The sequence below is a fragment of the Martes martes genome (assembly GCF_963455335.1).
Source record: "Martes martes genome assembly, chromosome: 4".
NCBI lineage: Eukaryota > Metazoa > Chordata > Mammalia > Carnivora > Mustelidae > Martes > Martes martes.
The window spans coordinates 36,835,163-36,856,727 of record NC_137891.1 but is presented as its reverse complement, the minus strand read 5'-3'; the positions used below and the strand labels follow the sequence as shown (position 1 = coordinate 36,856,727).

General features: G+C 40.3%; 1 protein-coding gene across 1 annotated transcript in view; it reads right to left on the bottom strand.

Moving 5' to 3' along the window:
- RGS22 (regulator of G protein signaling 22) overlaps positions 1-8,415 on the bottom strand; it is a gene marked incomplete at both ends in the record, with an annotated part of 112,547 nt that extends 104,132 nt beyond the window's left edge. Inside the window, 2 exons of the mRNA XM_080801634.1 lie at positions 7,867-7,895; positions 8,391-8,415. Coding sequence (XP_080657760.1) covers positions 7,867-7,895; positions 8,391-8,415 — 54 coding nt within the window. The remainder of the gene's footprint in view (positions 1-7,866; positions 7,896-8,390) is intronic.
- Between the last annotated feature and the right edge of the window lie 13,150 nt (positions 8,416-21,565).

The window sequence follows — 21,565 nt, the reverse complement described above, 5'->3', positions numbered from 1 at the left end:
AAATCTGTAAAGACAGAAAGTAGATTAATGGTACCCAGAGGCTTGGGAGGGGGTAATGGGAAATTATTGTCTAATGAATACAGAGCCACCCAGGTGGCTCGGTCAGTTGAGCATCTGACTCTTGATTTTGGCTCAGGTCATGATCTCAGGGTCGTGAAATCAAGCCCTGCATCGGGCTCTGCGCTGGGAATGGAACATGCTTGGGATTCTCCCTCCCTCACCTTCTGCTCTTACTCCCCAAACCCTGCTTGTGCTCTCAGTCTCTCTCTAAAAAAACAGAGAGAGAACTGTTTAGGGTGCATGTATATCTTAGGGTTGTCTGCAACTTACTTTGAAACAGATTTTAAACATGGATTGATGGATAGATGGCATGGTGGACAGGATAGAAACATGTAAAAACATATGTCACAAAACGTTAATAACTGTGACATCTTGATGGTGGGTATATAGGGGTTCACTATACTATTCTTTCAATTTCCTTGTATGTTTAAATTTTTTCATAGTATAAAGGAGTGGAGACTTATGTACAAGGAAACAATACCCAAGTCTCTTGGCACCTTATGGACAGCCTTCTTAGCCTCCTGTATACTGAATGACAGATCCCAAATCACTATCATTCTCTCTGGAATAAACCCCGGACATCTGAACATCTTCTAACCACTACCCTGGGATCCCATCCACTAAGGGTTAGACCCCTAGCACCTCTGCTCCACCCTCCTGGTCATAACATGCCAAACCTCATCTTCCCTACCCCTCCTTAATCACACCACACTATGAGTCAGACTTTCTAACCACATCTCAGTTAATAGAAAGAGATCCACCTGTCCGCTAATCCCCAATCCTTTGTATCACAAAAAGTTTATGTTGAACGCGATTTGGCTACTGCCGAGCTGTCCAATCCCAACTCAGACTACCACACTTCAGTCATAGCAATTTTTTTACAGTTCTGCACCTCTGTACATGCTAATTATTCTACCTAGAAAATCTTCTCTTACTTTATTCTATCTATCCTTTTTCTTTTCCAAAAGTATCCATGTTTCCCCATCACAACCATACTTCATACTAAAACTGCCTGTTTACACATCTCACCCACTGGATTGTGAACTTTTGGAAGAAAAAGACTTTTTTAAAAAAAGATTTTATTTATTTATTAGAGAGAGAGAGAAAGATCACAAGCAGGCAGAGAGGCTGGCAGAGAGAGTGGGAGAAGCAGGCTCCCTGCTGAGCAGAGAGCTCCATGCCGGGCTTGATCTCAGAACCCTGAGATCGTGACCCAAGCTGAAGGCAGAGGCTTAACCCACTGAGTCACCCAGGCATGAAAGACTGTTTTTTATTCACTTTTTAAATTCCCAATGCTTTTAGGGGCACCTGGGTGATTCAGTTTGTCAGGCAGCTGACTCAATTTTGGCTCAGATTATGGTCTTGGGGTCCCAGAATCAAGCCCACATTGGCCTCTGCGCTCAGCGTGGGCTCTGCCGGAGATTCTCTCTCTCTCTCTTCCTCTGCCCCTCCCCCTGCTTGCTCTCTCTCTCTCAAAATAAATAAGTAAATCTAAATAAATAAATAAATTCTCAATGTTTTTAGATAACAGATGATTACAACATTTTTGTTGAATGAATGCTTGAATGATTACACTAAGGACATGAAAGCTGAAAAGACTAATAACTTAATAAAGACTCTAATAAAACAATACTAATAAAATAAAAAAGAGAGATACTGTTAAAAGATGAAAACAGTCAGAAAAGGAGGACACAGGATGAAACAAACTCCACAAGTGGCTTGCTGAAAGTGTACCCTACTTACGTCAAAGCATTTTGGGAAATTCAAGAGCACATAGTATATTTCTATGACCCTCTCTGGATCACGAAATTGACTGTACTACGAATGTAATCTATGAACGAGGGAGGAAGTAAGAGTAGCTCAGGACTCCTGGGTGGCTCAGTTGGTTAAGCATCCACCTTTGGCTCAGTTCAGAAGTCCGGGGATTGAGTCCTGCATCAAGCTCCTGGCTCAGCACGGAGCCTGCTTCTCCCTCTGCCCCTGATCCCCCTGCTTGTGCTCTCTTCTCTCTTTCTCTCTCTCTAGTAAATAAATAAAATCTTAAAAAAAAAAAATAAGGGTAGGTCATACAATGAAGACCAGAAGTATGGACTCTCCTCCTTTCATTCCCAAGAATAATCATCACAAACTACAATCAGCACCTATCCAGCAGTACTTATTTGATTTCTGTTCTAATTCTCTCCCCTGGAAGAAACTCTCAAAGATCTGGAGAAGGTAAAGGAAGCTCTCTATTTCCTTTCATTCAGTTTCATCTGGAATCATACCTGCGTGGCTTTAGTCAGTTCATTTGGCCAACTACCCTAAGGCTTTCACCCTGTACCAAGGCCCTTACCACCTGATATTCTCATTTTAAAGAGAGCATCTTCCACTCTTTATCAACTCTTCTTCCATTTTACACCTTATGCATGGGTAAAAAGATTCCCTAAGTCCTAATGCACTTTTGTTTCAAGCCTCAAAATTCATACTCAAATATAAACTGCTTATCCTCTTATTGTTTCACATTAAAGGTCATCTCTGCAATCAGAAACTATACCACTTTGGGGAATAGTGACTGAACGTGTGTCCCCAGTAGGGCCTAATAAAGCGTTATGTGCAAGTAGTTGCTAAACAATATACTTGTTCACTAACTTACTGATGGAATTCTAATGCAGCTTCTGCAGTTTCAGAAAACATCAGAGAATTTGATTTCAACCAGAGAATTGGACTCTGCAGAGATGGAAGAATTCCAAATGGCCTAACACTTTCCAAAGGACCTCCAGGACCTGTCTCAGTTTCCAAATGACTTGCTAGAAACACTTCTGGCACACCCTCTTAAGAGAGAAAGGGCACTGGGGGAAAGAAGGAATGGTACCTACATCTACCAGCTCCTGCCCTCCACCTTTCCCACAGAATGCCACCTCTCTGTTTATTGTAAGTTCATTCAACCCATCCACACAGAGTATGAATTTGAATGAGCTAAGGATTAGCTAAAAAGGCATATCATTTTTAACAAGTAAGATACAGTAAATACTGCACAAAGCTAGTCTCTCTTGTTTGGGTAGTAAAAATAAAGGGATCTGCTTTTTTTAAAAATCTTTTTCTTTTTTAAATGGCATCTGCTTTTAAAGTTAATGAAACTATGGGCTTCATGTATCAGATAATCGTCCAAGAAAGAAATCATCATACACAAAATTTTTACTCTACAAAGACTATTTTTGAGACATGACCTACCCTCTTGCATAGATTCAAACAACTTTTAGGGGTGCCTGGGTGGCTCAGTTGGTTAAGCGTCAACTCCTGGTTTCAGCTTAGGTCATGATCTAGGCGTCTGGGTCAGGCTCCTTGCTCAGTGGGGAGTCTGCTAGAAAGATTCTCTCTCTTTGCCCCTCCCCGTCTAAAAAAATTAATCTTTTTTAAAAAATTTGAAGGCACAAGAAAAAAATGTGATTATTTTGGATTTAAGAGTCAAGTAATTAAGTCTTTAAAATGAATTTATTTTCTATTTTAAAGTTAAAAATAATTTAGCAGTCACTCTCACTTGAAACTCATCTCAATGTATACCTAATGCGTAATCAAATCCCAGTGTAACATAAAGCAGTCCGAACTCTACTTTTCTTGCCATGACAGATTTATATTTCAGGTTTTATGGAATATAAAAATGAAAGGGGCTTGGCTAGAGGGAAGTGATGATAAGAAGCATTCACTTTATCACTTTCATTATCTGGATCATTTATAAGAATATTCATACATTGCTTTTGTAATTAAAAATACTCCCCCAGAGGGACCAATGAGAAAATTGAATGTATTAACATTTTATATGTATTTTCCCTAAAAGAGAATTATAAAAAACCAATCAAATACAAAATTAACAAAGACACTGAAATGGAAGAATGCTGAGAGAGGTGCTTGAGAAATATAGAACATGTATCAAAAGAAACTTTGCAAAAAAAGATAAGTGAAACATAGCATAACGTATAGAGAAGCTGAATCACTGTGTTGTACCTCTGAAACTAATGTTAACATTGAGTGTCAACTCTAAAAATGTTTTAAATAAAACAAAATTAAAAATAAACACATCAAACTACCATATATGAAAATACTCATCAACCAAAATTTATTAATCATCTAATAGCATATTCTGGACATTGTGCTACACACCACAGGGAATATTAAGTTGTGTGAGACCCAGTACCAGCCCTGCAGGAATTCACAATTGCGTGAAGAAATTGCAAATAATACACATAAAAAGTTAAAATAGACACAAGGCAATGTGTCCCTGACAACAAACGATTTATTAGAAAAGAATACGTTTTTGAAGCTTCCTTGCAACTAAATGTGGTCATGTAACCAAACTGTGGCCAATTGAATGTGAGCAGAAGTGTTGCATCTTGCTTTTAGAAAGCTGATGCCACTTCTTCCTCATGATCCCAGCTGACTGCTTTGGCTCAATCATCACATCCTCATTCTAGCCAGTAGGAAAGATGAAAAGGGCATCTTTTCTCCCTTTGTGTGTGAGATAAAGTCAGACCCAGGTTCTAACTGTGGCTCGACCAGGTACTGGCTGTGTGACGTAGTGGTTGGTTATTTAATCTGTGTAAGCATTAGCTAGAAAATGAAGTCTAATCTAGAAAGCAATATGTCTAGCATATGTTGTGGGAAAGGGTAGAATCGATCTGGGGGATCCAGGGAGCTCTGCCACATTATTTTTCTAAGAATATTAATGAGAAAAAATTATTTTGACTACTTTTGAAAAACAGAAGTAAATAGATGTGCAAGGCATGAATTATTTCATCTACCAATAATCCTGGGTGAGCACTTGAACTGGAGAAGCTGGTCACAAACTGGTATCTACCACAAGCAGCAAGAGGTTGGTCAGCTGTCCTTGAGGAGGTGAGCTGGGCCCTGACGGGCATGCAAGACTGGGAAAGAGGCAGGGAGGGCAGCTGAGACAAAATCCCGTGGCAAAGGCAAGGAAGAGCAGTTCGCAGCTCGGCTGGAGCAGAAGAAATGTGGAAGTACTTTATAATCCTTAAATGGTATGAACATTGTCTATCACATGGAAAGTGTTGGGAGATAAGGTTAAAAAAGGCTAAAAAGTTATAGAAAAGATTTTGAATGCAGAAGGGAGGTGTTTGACATTCTGGCTCTGCCAGTTCCTAGATGTGTGGCCTCAGGCCAAGTTGGTGAACAGTTGTGGACTTCAACTTCCTCATCTGGGAAACATGGGTGATTAATAACCACCTAATGGAGTTGTTTTGAGGTTAAATACTAGCCTATAGTCAGCAGCCAATAAATAGTAGGATTAATAAGAGTTGAGCAATCAAGGAACATGGTAATTCTTTAAAAGAGTTAATAGCAATCTGACAGCCAGGGCTGGAGTGATGGGAGGAGAATCTGAAGGTAGACAGAGCAAAGCAATATCATCCAGTGAAGTCAATGCACAGGAGTTTGCACTTTAAGCTTTAGGCCAAGAAAAATTGGAGTCGACAGAGGAATATTGGAGGCAGTGATATCAGTTAGGATGACTGCCAGAGTCCAGGCCCAGGGATGAGGGCCTGAAACAAGACAGTAGCTATGAGTATGGAGAAAAAGACCCAGCTAAGAAAGGAACTTGGTAAGTGATTGCAGGTGAGAGGGAAGAAAGGGGAAGAAAGTTCTGGCTTCTTGGACGACAGAATGGCCGTGGCACCATGAACCAAAACAAGAAAAGGGGGAAGAAAAACAGCATGGGGCTGAGGGGAGCAGAGAGATAAGCTCATTTTATCATACTCTTGAGATAGAATGTGTGGAATATGACTGTGGCGGTGATGCAGGGGCATCCAACTGATGAAGGTGCCCCATAACCCAACAGATATCAAGGTCTGGCATCAGAAAATGTGTCCGGGCTGGAGATGTATACATCTGGAAACCCTGGAAGTAAGAGTAGCTAAAACTATAGGAGAAGAGGAGCTCCCTCAGAGGGAGTCTGTGGAACAGAGTCCTAAAGAAAGTCAACACTTTGATGGGCAAAGAAACAGAAGCCAGAAATGAGGACATGAACAGGAGAGATGGGAAACCAGGAGAAGGTGGTATTGGAGACACCAAGACAAAGAGGAGTGGCCAGTAGAGTCTTCGAGCTGTTATGAGTTCCCAGACAGCTACAAAGACCTGAGGGGTCAGCGGGCTATTCCGACGGTTAAGTGCAATGCTGCGGAGTGCTCCTCAGACAGTTTATGGGGGAACTGTATGGGAAAGATTGGCTCCAGAAATGTTGACCTCCTGCGGGAATGAAGAACAGTCTGGAAGGAGTGTAAAAAAAAATCTGCCACTACCCAGGGTTACGCTGAGGCAACAAGAAGATGGGTGGAGTTTCTGGCAGGCTGTTTGTGTCTCTAACTTGATGTTTTTCTGTATGTCTCTCTCTCTCTCAGTAGTGGACCAAAGGTCCAGAAGGGTGAAAATGGAAGGTGCTAACAGATGGAGTCCCTCACTCTCTCCTCTCGCAGCCCCTTCTGCTAGACTGCAAACTTTTTGAGATTTCTCTTCAAGTGAATATAGTGACTGTGAATATAGAGGCACTCGTGTTTGTTGAATAAAAAGCCAAAAGCAAATAAGATAATTGGCCAACAAGAGAAATAAGTGCTAGAAGACATAAGTGAAATAGCAGAGAAGTGGTGAAGGGGAGGAAAAATTCTTGTCTGCCCTCAAGTTCGTCCAGCATGACTAAGAATTACATTTACGTGAGACAAATTAACAGGAGAAGATCAGATTTAATAGTGTACACACGGGGAATCCACAAAGACATGGAAATTCCAAAAACAGGCAAAATGAGGCATGTATGTTGTTCTGACTTAAGGAGACTGGGAGTCCCAGTCTCCCTGTGACTTCCAAGGGAGAGAGGGCAATTCATAGGAAGATGAACAAGTAAATGGTAAACAAATGTGTCCTGGGACACTCGGAAACAAAGGGACATGGAGGACTTGGATCAAACAGGCTTTGCCAGGTTCCTCCCTGTCTACCATACCTCATTCATACCATCATGTCGTGGTGGTGGTGGTTCTCTTCCTGGATTCTCTACCTAAATCCTTTTTAGGCAGTTGTGGGAGAAGTAAAGAGCTGTTCCTGAATCTGCTAGATTTCAACTGCTTTTTAACCCAAAATAATCTTCATACCAAAGTGGCCCATATTGGGGCAGCCTGCCCTCTGCCCCTACAGTGGTTAGGACTCTTGGAATTGGACTCCAACCTTAGAAAGAAAGAAGCTCTGCTACCTCCTATCTAGCTGGTTGAGCAAGTTCCTTAAATATCCAACAGGAGTTACAACAGAACCCATCCTAAATAAAGCACTCACCGAAATGATCATGTATATCAGGTACCAGGCAAAGTACTTATTACTACTCATCTCACCAGAAGTCTGACCTGAAAACATTTAGTACCTTTTAAAAGTAATTACAACTATAAATTGACCACTTGTTATCAATCAGTGCCATCTACGAATGTTTACAAAACCAGGAACTGCACCCCCACCTGGCAATAAAACCATGGAGATAAAACCTACCTCTCACGGAGTCATGAAAGAGTTTAGATAAATTAAATGAGGTCATTTATGTAAAAGAACTTGAACAGTAAATAGCATCCACCATAAAAATCCACTGGCCTCTTCTTAAAAAGGTACCTGTTCAAGAATGTAAAAATGCCTTATACTCACCACCGCTGTTACCAAGCCAAAGTTTCTATTATATTCATTTGGCAAAAAGGAGAAAAGAAAATATACACCTTTTTTTCCTACCAACAATGATTTTAAATGCCAAGGGGGGGGCGGGGGATGGCCCTCTAAAATTGTACTTACAAATCCTTCTTCTGTAATATCTGGTGGCTCTGAAACAAGATAAAATATGACATTATCTCACTCAAATCTGATTTCCTTTTAAAGTAAATGAAGTAATTTGAGACAGCTCCTAGCCCTGCTTTATACACGGGCAAGCTCACGAAGATTTTGGCCCTCTGTTCATTCTCTGCACATGGATTGAATTTTAAGTTGGAATTCAAGGTGGAAGTGGGGAGGAAGGGCCTCTGGAATCCAGCATGGTCACTAATTCACTGTGACCCTGAAGTTAACCTTGTAGGCTTCCATTATTCCAGCTGCAAAACGGAGAATTAAGCAAGACAAAGTAAGACGGTGCCAATGAGGCAATGCAAACGGGGGTCGTCCGGGGCGAGGGGAGAGGGTGTGGCGGGAGGGGGGTGAGATTCGCAATAAAATGCTGAGAGAGCGCAGGGGAGCCAGGTTTGGGGAAGTTTGGGGGGGGGGGCGCCCGGGCGAGAAGTCACGTCCAGAGGTGGGCGTGTGGTCCCCGCCGCCGCCGCACCTACCCGCGGTGAGCCGCTTCTCGGGCATGCCGCCGCCCTTGCCCGCGCCCGGCGCTCGCGCGGGGCCGTCAGGGCGCCATCGCCCGGTAGCGCCGGTCTCTCCTCGGCAGCCGGAGCGGGAGCGGGAGCCGGAGCGCACGCCGACGCCGCACAGCGCGCTTGGCCCCCGCCGCCGCCGAGTTGCTATGGAGCTGAGACAATGCGGGCAGGCGGGCGCCCGGGGCCAGGGCGGCTGCGCGCGCCTTCCCCGGGGCCCCGGCCGGCCTCAGTGCGTCCTCCTTCCTGGCCAGGGGCGGACGCCGCCGCCACCGGTGGGGGGACCCGCGCGGCCTCCCCAGGAGAGAGACCCGACTCGCCCGGACCTCGTGCCGCGGTGCCCGCGGCCCTGGCCTGTTCCCGCACGTCGAGACTCTGGCCGTACCGTCCAGGAAACTGGGTGACCGCTTAGCTAGAAATGACCGGCCGGCGAGCGGGTGCGGGTGAGGGACAAAGAGGGACAGATGGGCTGGTCCTGAGAAGAGGAGCGAGAAAGGGGAGTCGGGCCTCGGGAGTTTCCTTGATACCGACGGAGGACACAGCCACACACAGCGCCTGAACTCATCCCCACTTGTAGGAAATGCCTAGTCAAAAATTAAATATTCGTGAGCTTTAGGAACGAGATCTGCTCCGCATTTTTTCTTCAGTCGGTTACAACTCTTGTATTTTCAAGATATTCCAGCTTTAAAAGTTACCTGAGGAGGCTGTTGAAGAACAATAAACCGAGGATGGCCGTAGTGTGTGTTCCCAGAAAAGTTATGATGGAAGTAAAAAGTGAAATTCGAAAAAAGAAAAAACGGTACTTCTGACTAAGAGGAGGGGGAGGGGAAGGGAAGAAGGGAAGGAGAAAAAGATTTTTGGAAAAGTCATAGTCAACTCAAATACCAGTCCAAACAGATTTCCACCTCAGGCTCCCCCTGCTCCTAAGAACCCTAAATCCAGTTTCTTCCTGTACCTACACAGTGGTGGCTTGTCCTTGGATGTTCCAAAATCAAAATATCCAAAAGGAAATCTACATTTCCCCCCATTACTTATCTTCAAATTTCTTCTTTCTGCATAAATCCTGTGTTCAGTAAGTGGTACCTTCATCCACCAGATGACTCAAGACAGAAATCCCATATTTAGACAAGCACTAGGTCCTGCCAATTCTACATTAAAATATTTCTGGAATCTGGAATCTTCTCTCCACTCCCATGAGCAACCATAGCCTTAGCACAGGCTTCCATGTGGAGTGTTGTGAAAAGTCCCTTAGCTTGTCCCTCTTTCACTGTTTGCTTCCAGTGGAGATCCCCTTAAATCCATTTCCCACGCTGAAGGAGAAACCATTTCTATAATAAGGCTCTGACCTACTTAAAACCTTCGGTCTCTCCACATATTCCTCCTACACTGTGGGGGACATCCAAGGCCTGTCAGGGTCCTGCAGGTATGTGAGTGCTTGAGCAAGCATGGAGTCAGACAGTGGTTGCTTGTAGAGCAAGGAACCACAGCACATGCCTGGTTATAGTTACTGCCTTTTCAATAGTACAAAGACAGAGAGAAAAATAAAACTATAAACCACTACTTGGATCAAACAAAATCAGAGGCCCAAATGAAGTCAAGGGTGAGTAGTGGAAGCAAATAGAAGGGCAAAGGGAGGTGTGAGGCAAAAAACCATGGAAGGTTTTGGTTGGCCCTTGTAAGGATCTCAGCTTTCATCCCGAGTGAAATGCAAACCATAGAAATTTTGAGCAGAGAAGCACTATGATCGTATTTTTATTTGAAAAGGATCACTCAAGGGGTGCTTTCTAGAGAATGTAGATGGGCACATGTGGAAGCAGACAGGAGCTGACAGTGGCTCAGACTGGGGTGGTAGCAATAACAGGTTTGAGAAAACTCAGATCCTGCATATATTTTAAAGGTAAAGCCAACGGTATTCCTGACAAGTTGGTTGTGGGGATGAAACAAAAAGTGGCTGAGAATAACTCCAAGGATTCTGGCATGAGCAACCAGAAGGATGGGGTTGCCACCGTTGGAGATGGGAAAAGTTGTGAGTGGACCATGTTGTGGGGGAGAGTTTAAGAAGTGTATGAGCCTTACAAGGGAAGATTCTGAATTTGCAGTTGATATAGACGCCTGGAAGTTAGGAGATGTAAATTTGAGAGCTGACCTATCAATGGGCCTTTTAGGCATTTATTTGCTTCCGCTGTTTCTGCCACTAGGGAAGCTCTTCTGGCCTTTTTCAAGCAAAATTTTCTCATTCTTCAGTACTCAGCTTAACTGTCATCTTCCCTACTGTAGCTTCCTATGAATTCCTTTCATTGGCCTCTCCTATTATTCCTGTATATTTGGTAAAAACAACGATCTTAAAACCATATTAATATTAAAATAATCTGTATAGAGAGGTACGCCCACTACCTCCTGTGCCATCTAGCAGACAGTAAATTCCTGGGGATCAAAAGAGATCCGTCTTACTTAACCCCAACCCCCAACCCCAGCCCCCCTTACTGAATGCCTGCCACTCAGTACATATTCAATCAATCCACACTGAGCCCTGTTCACAGAAAAGATCCATTTATCCCTGTTTCAGATAACCACATCAATAAGAAGCCAATTGTTTTGTCATCAAGTGTGACTAACATTGCACACTTAACTATGGGCCTCTAACAATACCCCTAAGACATTGGTATTATTCTTCCCAACAATCTAGGAAACTGAGACTTCCAGAGGTGAGATAATTTGTTCAAAGACAAACAGCTTTAAAGTGTCGAAGCTGCAAGTTGATCCAAGTCTGATTCCAAAGCCTTTGCTCTTTAAAAACACTGCTATGCAACCTTTCCCTCTAAAAATATTCTCACGCGATTTAAAAAAACAACCCAAGAATCACAAAGACCGTAACTTGAACCCACATGTGTAGGTTATAAGTTATTCTAATGTTTTGGTGATTTAATTTTTTTGTAATCGCTTTATTGAAATGTAATTCATATATCATACAATTCATCTATCTAAAGTACACACTTCAATGATTTTTAATATAGTCAAAGTCATCCAACTATCATTTCATATCAAAAAATCCATTTTAGAACATTAATTGCCTCAAAAAAAGCCCAATAACTTTAGCTGTTATCCCCTATTCATCCCTCGCTCACCCCTAAGCAACCACTGACCTACCTTCTGCCTCTATGTATTTTCCTGTCCTGAACATTTCAGATAAATGGAATCATACCATCTGTTGGGCTTTCATGACTGGTTTCTTTCACTTAGCATGTTTCTAAGTTTCATCCATATTGGGGCATGAATCAGTACTTCATTCCTTCTTATTGCTGAGTAATATTCCATTGTGTGGATATATCAGTTTGTCCGTTCATCAGTTGGTAAACATTGGGTTTTCTACTTTGTAGCTATCATGAGTTATGCTTCTATGAACATCCATATACAAGTTTTTATGTGGACATATGTTTTCACTTTCTTGAGTAATATATACCTAGGAGAGGAATTGTTAGGGCCGAGGGTAAACTACTGTTTGGCCACTCTGTGTAGCTTTTTGAGGAAGTGTCACACTGTTTTCCGTATTGGCTGAACCATTTTATATTACCACCAGTGGTGAGTTAAGGGTTCTGGTATCGCCACATCCTCACTAACATTTGTTATCATCTAACTTTTTTAATTATAGCCATCCCACCAGGTGTGAAGTGGTTATCTCTTGGTGGGATTGATGCACATTTCCTGATGACTAGATTTAATTTACTTTTAAAATATTTTATTCTGTCTCTGCCCCGCAACTAGTTCATTTTCCCAGAAACGCCTTTTTCTACAGTTGGTTGGTCTGTATCATTGTTGAAAGCTGGTGCTGTCCAAAACCAAAAGTTTATGATGGGAATTGTATCTACATAAATGAAATTAAGTTTCTGTTTACTCTGATTCTGGACGTATCATTAGGAAATTTGAAGGATGTGCTCGAGAGGGCCTTATTTAGAAACAGACTGTGTAATACACCTGTCGTTCAATTTGGGGAACTCTGGAGAGCATCTCAGTCTCCCTGAAAAACAGCTAAAACTATTAATGAGAAGCCAGCATGACCATGGGACAGAAGTGATACCATGTTAAGCTGCTGTGGACAAAGAAAAACGATCAGGTTTCAGATACGAGCCCTAAACCAAATGTTTCAAGGGCTGACCTAAATTGCAAACGTTTATTTGCTTTAGGGCTACTCTGTGACCTCTCAGGAGAAGCTGCAAGGATTTATTCAACAATTCTCCCAAGTACTGTTGGAGAGATATGGTACTGTGTGTGTGTGTGTGTGTGTGTGTACAACCAAAAGCAGAATTTCAGGCATCATACCTGTTTAATGATTTAGAAGTACTAGTCCTTTCTTGAATTTGATGTGGTACGTCCTACTTAAGCCTAGTTCTAAACTTTTCTGAATGTGAACAGGAATAGTACCAAAGGCTGAAATTTATATCCCTGTGATTTTAATTTTTAATGGTAATGAGATTTTTTATATGGCTGAGAGTTTGAATATACAAATGGACAATGGCCAGACCATATATGCCAATAGAACTCTCTCAAATCTCTACAGCAACCAGTCTTGGAAACCAAACCACAACCTCTACAGCAGTAGATCCAGAATGGTCAAGTCATGGTCAGTAACTGTCAGTTTCCCTAATTTTTGTCCCCATTTCCGGTTAAGGACCAACCAGAGAAAGCCAAAAAAGCTTCCCAAACCAATCATATAGGATGCCCTGTAGATTACAGTTAGCCCCCAGGCCAGCAACCTTCGGTCAGAACACACCTGAATCTTCCCCTTTCTCCACTCCACAGCTTTCCCCCTCATGCCTGCCTTGGAATCTCTACCAAATGCATATGGTGGTGGCTGACTCCCTCGCCAGAGCAAGCTCTGAATAAATGCCCTTTGCTTGCTCTTCTCTGGGTTGTTTTCACTTATTTCCACATAGCTAAACCATTTTTTAATTTTTACACGCACAAGAACCAGACTGACAGAACAGTGTAGTACAATGTTTTTCCTAGGAGATGGATGGCAACTCAACGTCTAATAACATATGATACCAACCCCCACCTCAATTCCTAAAGTAACTGCCCTTGCGGCAAGATCAGAAACACAAATCACAAAATTTATATGTTGTTTATTTCCATTCTCTTTTTGATAAACATTATCTTTCCTTTTTGTGAAATTGCATATCTATATTTGATAACAACTGCCCACATTCGTATCACATTTAACTGGAAAACAGCATTTTTTTTTCTATTTCTTAACAGTTCATGATTTTTTGAAAAAGGAATATAATTAGTTTAATACATTCATTAGGCAATTTCTTAACTTATCCAAGATAACTACCATCTGGACCTGCTGGTTTAGATTTATTATAATTGTCAATATATTCCATTACATTACTTTGCTTCTTGCACAAACTGATGAGATAATTCCATTTTTAACCCTTCCCTAGTTAAAGTTTTAAAACTCTAATATTGCTCCAGGATGTTTCAGTTTATACAAATACAGAATACAGTTGAACCTTAAACAACGTGAGGGTTAGGGGCACCAACCCTTCTGCACAGCTGAAAATCCACATGTATCTTTTTTTATTTTCCACACGTATCTTTTGACTTCCCCAAAACTTAACTACTAATGGCCTTCTGTTGACCAGAAGCCTTACCGATAATATCAACAGTCAAATGACACATATTTCGTATGTTCTATGAATAACATAATGTATTTTTATAATAAAGTAATCTAGGGAAAAGAAAATATTAAGAAGGTCGTAAGAAAGAAAATATACTGACCATAGTCTACTGTATCAAAAAAAAAATCTACATAAAAGTAGACCCACCAGTTTAAATCCATGTTGTTAAAGGGTCAACTGTACTTGAAAGTTGTTGAGAGTAGATCTTAAATGTTCTTATCACAGAAAAAAAATGGTAATCATGTGATGGGATGGAGGTGTTAGCTAACACTATGGTGGTGATTGTTGTGATACATAGAAGTGTATCGAATCAATGTTGCACACCTTAAACGTCCACAATGCTCTATGTCAATTATATCTTTTTTTATTTTAATAAACATATATATAATGTATATGTCAATTATATCTTAAGCAATTACATCTCAAGCTGGAAAAAAAAGGAAAATTACTTTTCTCCCTTTATTTAATATAAGTGCAATGTCTTGAATATATATTTCCTTCTTTTGAATGCCAACACAAAAATATCTTTGCTGCCCTAGCACATAAAAATTTAAATGTCACGTTGTTAACTTTCTGCATGGATAGTTTTTTACCACTTAATACTAAAGTGATGCATACTTCACCTCTAAAGGCAATATCCTCTGCCCCTAACAGCTAATGTATATATACACTTATACATATGTATGTATTTTAATTCCCACTCAGCATATCATTTTCATATGGTTCATTATCATATCATGTGACAATCATTAATTCAACAATTCAATTAATATTTGCTCTATCATCTATCATGTATAAGACATTCTGCTAAAGGAGGTAGAGAGGTGAATAAAACAGTTCTTTACAAGAATCTAACACAAAAAGGACATGTCAGAGACAGTACAAGAAAGACATAAACACTAGATTCAAAGAAGGTAAAAATTTCATCTTGTTGGAGAGATCGTCGAAGATGATTCATGGAAAGAACTAAGGATTAGCTGGGTTCAATGGGATTTAGTATGGCAAGAGAAAGGGGAAGTGGGAAAAAGCAGAGGGGAAATTTAGGAAGCAGTAAGGAGTCTAGTTTGGCCAGAACAAAGTGTACAGAATGGAATGGTGAGAGAGATTGCTAGAAAGTTAGGACCATTAGGAGATCCTAAATTCAGCTACATTTTTAACAGGAAGCAATATAATTGGAGCCACATTTTAGTACAAATAACCTGGCAATGGCTATTTAGGACAGATTTAAATGGGGACAAAGTAAAAGCAAAGAGACCTGTTAGGAAGCATTTACAGAATATAGGGCAGACTGTGATTAGGACCTGAACCAAGCGAGCACCACTTTTCTGCAGAAATGAGAATGCCAGAAGGAAATAATTGGTAGCACACCACCATCGTTCAAAACCAGAACTCACCATGATTCTACTGCTCCTTCCACTCTTCTGACTCCACTGTCCATGAAGAGGGAGCCAGGAGGGCAGAGCTGTTGGGCAAGTAGATACAGATGGCCAAGGCACAGACCCACCCGCCAACAAGGTGTTCTGTTAAAAGTCATCCCAGGAAACAGAGCAATCTTGCAAGCCAGCTAATATATTTTAATTAGTAACTCTGAGTAATAACTATTACCTAAATTTATTCTGTATGCATTTTTAAAATTGAGTCAAGGAACACTTCCCCTACCTGGCAATGTCACAGTACATTAGCATCAAATATATAAAAGTTAAATTAACTTTTTTGAAGAGGGGCCAAAAGCACCATAAATGAGTCTTTGGTGCCCCCTTGTGGAATGTTTAGTGTGATCTTTGAAATACTTCCCTTTCACACAGAAACAGTAATGTGTTATTTCCATGTTTAAAGACATTTAAAGTACTTTCTGTATATGTTACACTATCCCTAAGGGGCATAATTTAAAACAGGCCATATAAATAATTTAATTCAAACAAGAAACATAAGAGACCAAATGTTGAAAATGTTCAGTAAATTTTTGTCATTTTGTGAATCATAAATTAAACAAAGGTAATGGAAAAACTTAGCTTTACACCATGCTAAGTATCAAAACTGTTTTCTCAATAGCACTTCTACCCTTAAATTATTGCCAACAAATCCATAAGACTTTATGAAGTATTTAAATATCTGAAATAATTGTAAACGTTCATATTTGTGCCCATAGAAATGCTAGTATTAAATGATCAGGTGACTTTTTTTTAAGATTTTATTTATTTATTTGACAGACAGAGATCACAAGTAGGCAGAGAGGCAGGCAGAGAGAGGGAGAGGCAGGCTCCCCACCAAGCAGAAAGCCCCATGCAGGGCTGGATCCCAGGACCCTGAGATCACCAAAGGCAGAGGCTTTAACCCTTTAACTGAGCCACCCAGGGGCCCCTAAATGATCAGGTAACTTTTAAAGTGTTGTTTCTCTTTGTATCAGTTATGACAAGTTTCTGATCATTTATTTTCCAAACTAAGGAATGAAAAATAGGAAATTCCTGCCTTTCCTGGAAACAGATAGAAGTCAAAATAGAAAAAATATTCCTATCCATTAGCTAACAAGGCTGTCAAGGGGGCAGACCACAGTGGGGAAAGAGATTATCCTAAACCAGTAGAAGGTAAACTGTTTGCTCCTCCTTTCCCTTATGTTCTTATTAAGCAGTGAGAAAAAATACAAAAATGAAGTGCCAAATTTAATCATCCAATGATTGAATCATACAATTTAATCTTGTATTGGAATCTTCTTGGAAACACAAGTAGACCTATCAATAACTGGTAAATTTTTTCTTACTACTTTCACTCAATAATCAAAAAAGTAGTGATGACTGGAATGTGTTAATACTTATTTTCATGACTTGTGTCTTTAATTACAAAGACCTCGGGACTGGAGCAGTAGCCTTTCTCTGGAACTGAGCTCTCAGATAATAGTATATTTGTGCAATCCATTTAGTTTTCCAAATTACAAAGTTGTGAGGAACTACGGAGCTAAGGAACTACTTTAGGGCAGAACTGTTTTAAGTTAGAATTTTTTTCCTGACATGCCAATAGATTTTCCTTTAATGGCAAAACAATCTTCCATTTAAGACATGGTAATTATATGCATATTGAATTTATCAACAGGGATTCTGCAGAGTCTTGTCATACAAGTGGGAGACTACCTCTGGTTGGAATGTTGGCTCCCCCACTTATCTGAATGATCTTAGATTATTTAACCTGATTCTTGACTTCCTGATATATAAAAGGAATAAGATAATAACTGCCTTATAGAGTCAATGTGAGGAATAAATGAGTTAACACACAAGGGATTTAGGACAATGTCTATACAGAGTAAACACTCAGTTTATGGTTAGATGAATTTTTTAAAGATTTTATTTATTTGTTTGTCAGGGAGAGAGAAAGGAGAGAGAGCACGAGCAGGGGGAGTGGCAGGCAGAGGGGGAAGCAGGCTCCCTGCTGAGCAAGAAGCCTGATGCAGGACTCTATCCAAGGACCCTGGAATCAGAACATGAGCCGAAGACAGAGGCTTAACTGACTGCGTCACCCAGGTGTCCCTAGATGAATTTGTTTGTTTGTTTGTTTTAGATTAATTTGTTTTTAAGCAGAAATTTTTAAAAAATTTTTTATTTATTATCATTTTTTAAAATAAACATAATGTATTTTTATCCCCAGGGGTACAGGTCTGTGAATCGCCAGGTTTACACACTTCACAGCAATCACCATAGCACACACCCTCCCCAATGTCCATAACCCCACCCCCCTTTCCTGGCCCCCCTCCCCCCAGCAACCCTCAGTTTGTTTTGTGAGATTAAGAGTCACTTATGGTTTGTCTCCCTCCCAATCCCATCTTATTTCATTTATTCTTCTCCTACTCCCCTAACCCCCCATGTTGCGCCTCAACTTCCTCATATCAGGGAGATCATGTGATAGTTGTCTTTTTCCGATTGACTTATTTCACTAAGCATGATACCCTCTAGTTCCACCCACATCGTCGCAAATGGCAAGATTTCATTTCTTTTGATGGCTGCATAGTATTCCATTGTGTATATATACCATATCTTCTTTATCTATTCATCTGTTGATGGACATCTAGGTTCTTTCCATAGTTTGGCTATTGCAGACATTGCTTAAGCAGACATTTTTTACAAGCAAGTTAGAGGGTGGCTTTATAGTTTCATTCAGCATAATGTTAAAGATATCAAGATCATATATTCTAGCCCCACAAATGGTATTTTGTTTTATTCTATCCATATTTAGCCAAAAGCATAGCATTAGAGATTACTGTAACACTTAGAGTTTCAACAGTGATCAACTCTCTTAATTTCTCTCATTTATAGACAGAAGAAATCAGCTCAGAATCAATAAGTGATTTGCATAAGGGCACAGCTAGTAAGTAGTTTAGAATACCCACTCTGGCTTTTTGACTCCTAGTTTAGTGTTCTTTCCATTACACTCTAACAAAGTGTAAGAACAGTAGATAAAAGGAGTAAACCAAACAAATCAACTGATTACATGTGTGAAGCAATTTAAGAAATCATTTAGGAGGTACATGGGTGGCTCAGTCATTAAGCATCTGCCTTTGGCTCAGGTCCCAGGGTCCTGGGGCCGTGCCCTGCATCAGGCTCCCTGCTTGGCAGAAAGACTGCTTCTCCCTCTACTCCCCCTGCTTGTGTTCCCTTTCTCCCTGTGTCTCTCTGTCAAATAAATAATTAATAAAATCTTTTTAAAATTTTAAAAAAGAAATCATTTAGATCTCACTTTTTTGTGTAATGAAGCATTAATCACTAAGATCAAATATTATGAAATTAACAGATCATTAGGATTGAGTTGTAATGGTTTACTTGATAAAAATTACTAGTCGCACTAAAAAAATCAACTCATTCAATGAATACTTATTATGTACCTTCTACTTGTCAGGCACTGGGCGAGGTGCTAGGGATGCAACAGTATTTAAATCAAACAAGATATGGTTCCAGTCTTCACAGAGCTGATAGTCTCACACGGAAAGAAAATTAACAAATGATCTGAATAAAGTAAACTCAGTCCTGTGACAGGGAAAGCACAGGGCACTACAGGAGCAGGTAGCCCGAGATGACAGCTCCAGTCAGCTACTAGAATACATCATCAGTCACAGTAATGAGAATGCCGATTATTTTCTGGATAGCTAAAGCCTTTGTTTACTAAAGTTATTCAGGAATACCCTATGATTTTCTTCTAGTTAACCTACTTCTTAACCCCATCACAAATATAAAGCCTACCAATAAAAAGCTTATCTTTGGAATTCCTATTCTGATCTTTTTTCTTCAGAATTTTTATTATGAAATCATTAGAATATGTGGTATTAAGTCCTTATACTATTTTGCTCATAACTACTTGATCACAGTACTCAAATCCCAATCAAAACCACAAATATAAAAAATGTGAAACTCCATTGCTAACAGTACCTGCTGTAGACAAGAATACGTACATGGATATTATTGATTTCTAAAATGAAATGTGGTAAAATCTACATTTTCAGCAGCAGAGTAAGATAAAATATTACATTTGAATAGACTGAGTAGCCACAAGATCACAAAGGTGATCACACTACTGGGGCAGTAGGATCGTACCACACAAAACAATCATTAGTTCCCTAATGGATAGGAAATAGGAGTCCAGATGCTTACAGTGCAATGCTGACAATTTCAGCTATAAAGAGTCAAAAGAAATGCTTGTCCTTCCTTTTTCATTTTCTGTAATAGAATAATAAAAATCCACAGGATATTGGGAAATAAACATTTTAAATTATATAAAATAGAAAATCTTGCATTTCATTTTTAAAAAGCATACCATGAAACTGGATCTGTGATGTTTACAACTTAAGAAGTCACTCCTGGGGGTGCCTGGGTGGCTCAGTAGGTTAAGCCTCTGCCTTCAGCTCGGGTCAGGGTCTCAGGGTCCTGGGATCAAACCCCGCATTGGGCTCTCTGCTCAGTGGGGAGCCTGCTTTCCCCTCTCTCTCTGCCTGCCTCTTTGCCTACTTGTGATCTCTCTCTCTGTTAAATAAATAAATAAAATCTTAAAAAAAAAAAAGTCACTTCTGGAATGTCATTTAGGCCAGGCAGAAATCAAGAACATAAAATAACAAAAATGTTCATATGACAGAGGAGGATATATATGATCTGATCTAAGCCCCAGAAAGAGAGGTCAAAGACAGATAGTCAAACTAAATCAAAGAGTTGTCTTCATAAATCAAAAGAATCAGGACTGGGAACAAGTTTACTAAATGCAAAGAAACTTTAATTAACAATATTTATTAACAATGTTAGTAAGTATATTGACCCTGATGTGTAAGATACCTCAGGAAATTAAGCAGACACTGAGAACTCAACTTGATTAGAATCAACTGAATCAGAAAATTTGATAGAAAATGTATAGACCTTGTAACTTATTAAAGACAACTGACAACTTACTTATATTAAGCCTCCAAAAATTCTTTGTGGAATTAGAAAGCATATAGATAAAATGTAATATTTAGCAGCTAAAATTTTTAGGGAGTTAAACAACAAATTAAAATTTAAGGCAGATTTTTCCAAAATATTTATATCTGAGGGTGACTGGCTGGCCCAGTCGGTTGAGGTCATGCTCTCAGGGCGGTAGGATGGAGCCCCATATCAGGCTCCACACAGAGTCTGCTTGTCCCTCTCACTCTGCCTCTAGCCCTACTCACCTGTCCTCCACCCTCTAAAATAAGCAAATAAAATCTTTAAAACAAACAAACAAACAAATGTATCTATACCCAATTCACACTTTTTAATTATCTTATTAAAATACTGTATAAGAAGAGTTACATTTTAGGGGCACCTGGGTGGCTCAGTGGGTTAAGCCTCTGCCTTTGGCTCAGGTCATGATCTTAGGGTCCTGGGATGGAGCCCCACATCGGGCTCTCTGCTCAGCGGGATGTCTGCTTCCCCCTCTCCCTCTGCCTGCCTCTCTGCCTACTTGTGATCTCTCTCTCTCTGTCAAATTAATAAATAAAAAATATTTAAAAAAAAAGAAGAGTTACATTTTAAATCTGTGTGTATAGTATGTACACAGAGATATACACACATCGGTTACCTAAAGACAAACAAATATGAAACTGTCTTCAAATTTCTGCTGGTCGTAGTAATTTGTTCAACAATAGAACTTAGCTCTTTCTTGCTACTATACTATAAATGGAACACGCTACCCCCAATCATTTTCAGAAAGTGGTACATTATAAATAATTCAGTAAATTTTGTTATTTAAGAAACCAAATCCAGGGGCACCTGGGTGGCTCAGACATTAAGGGTCTGCCTTTGGCTCATGTCATGATCCCAGGGGCATGGGATCAAGCCCACATGGCACTCCCTCCTCAGTGGGAAGCCTGCTTCTCCCTCTCCCACTCCCCCTGCTTGTGTTCCCTCTCTCGCTGTGTCTCTCGCTGTCAAATAAATAAATAAAATCTTAAAAACAAACAAACAAAAAGAAACCCAACCC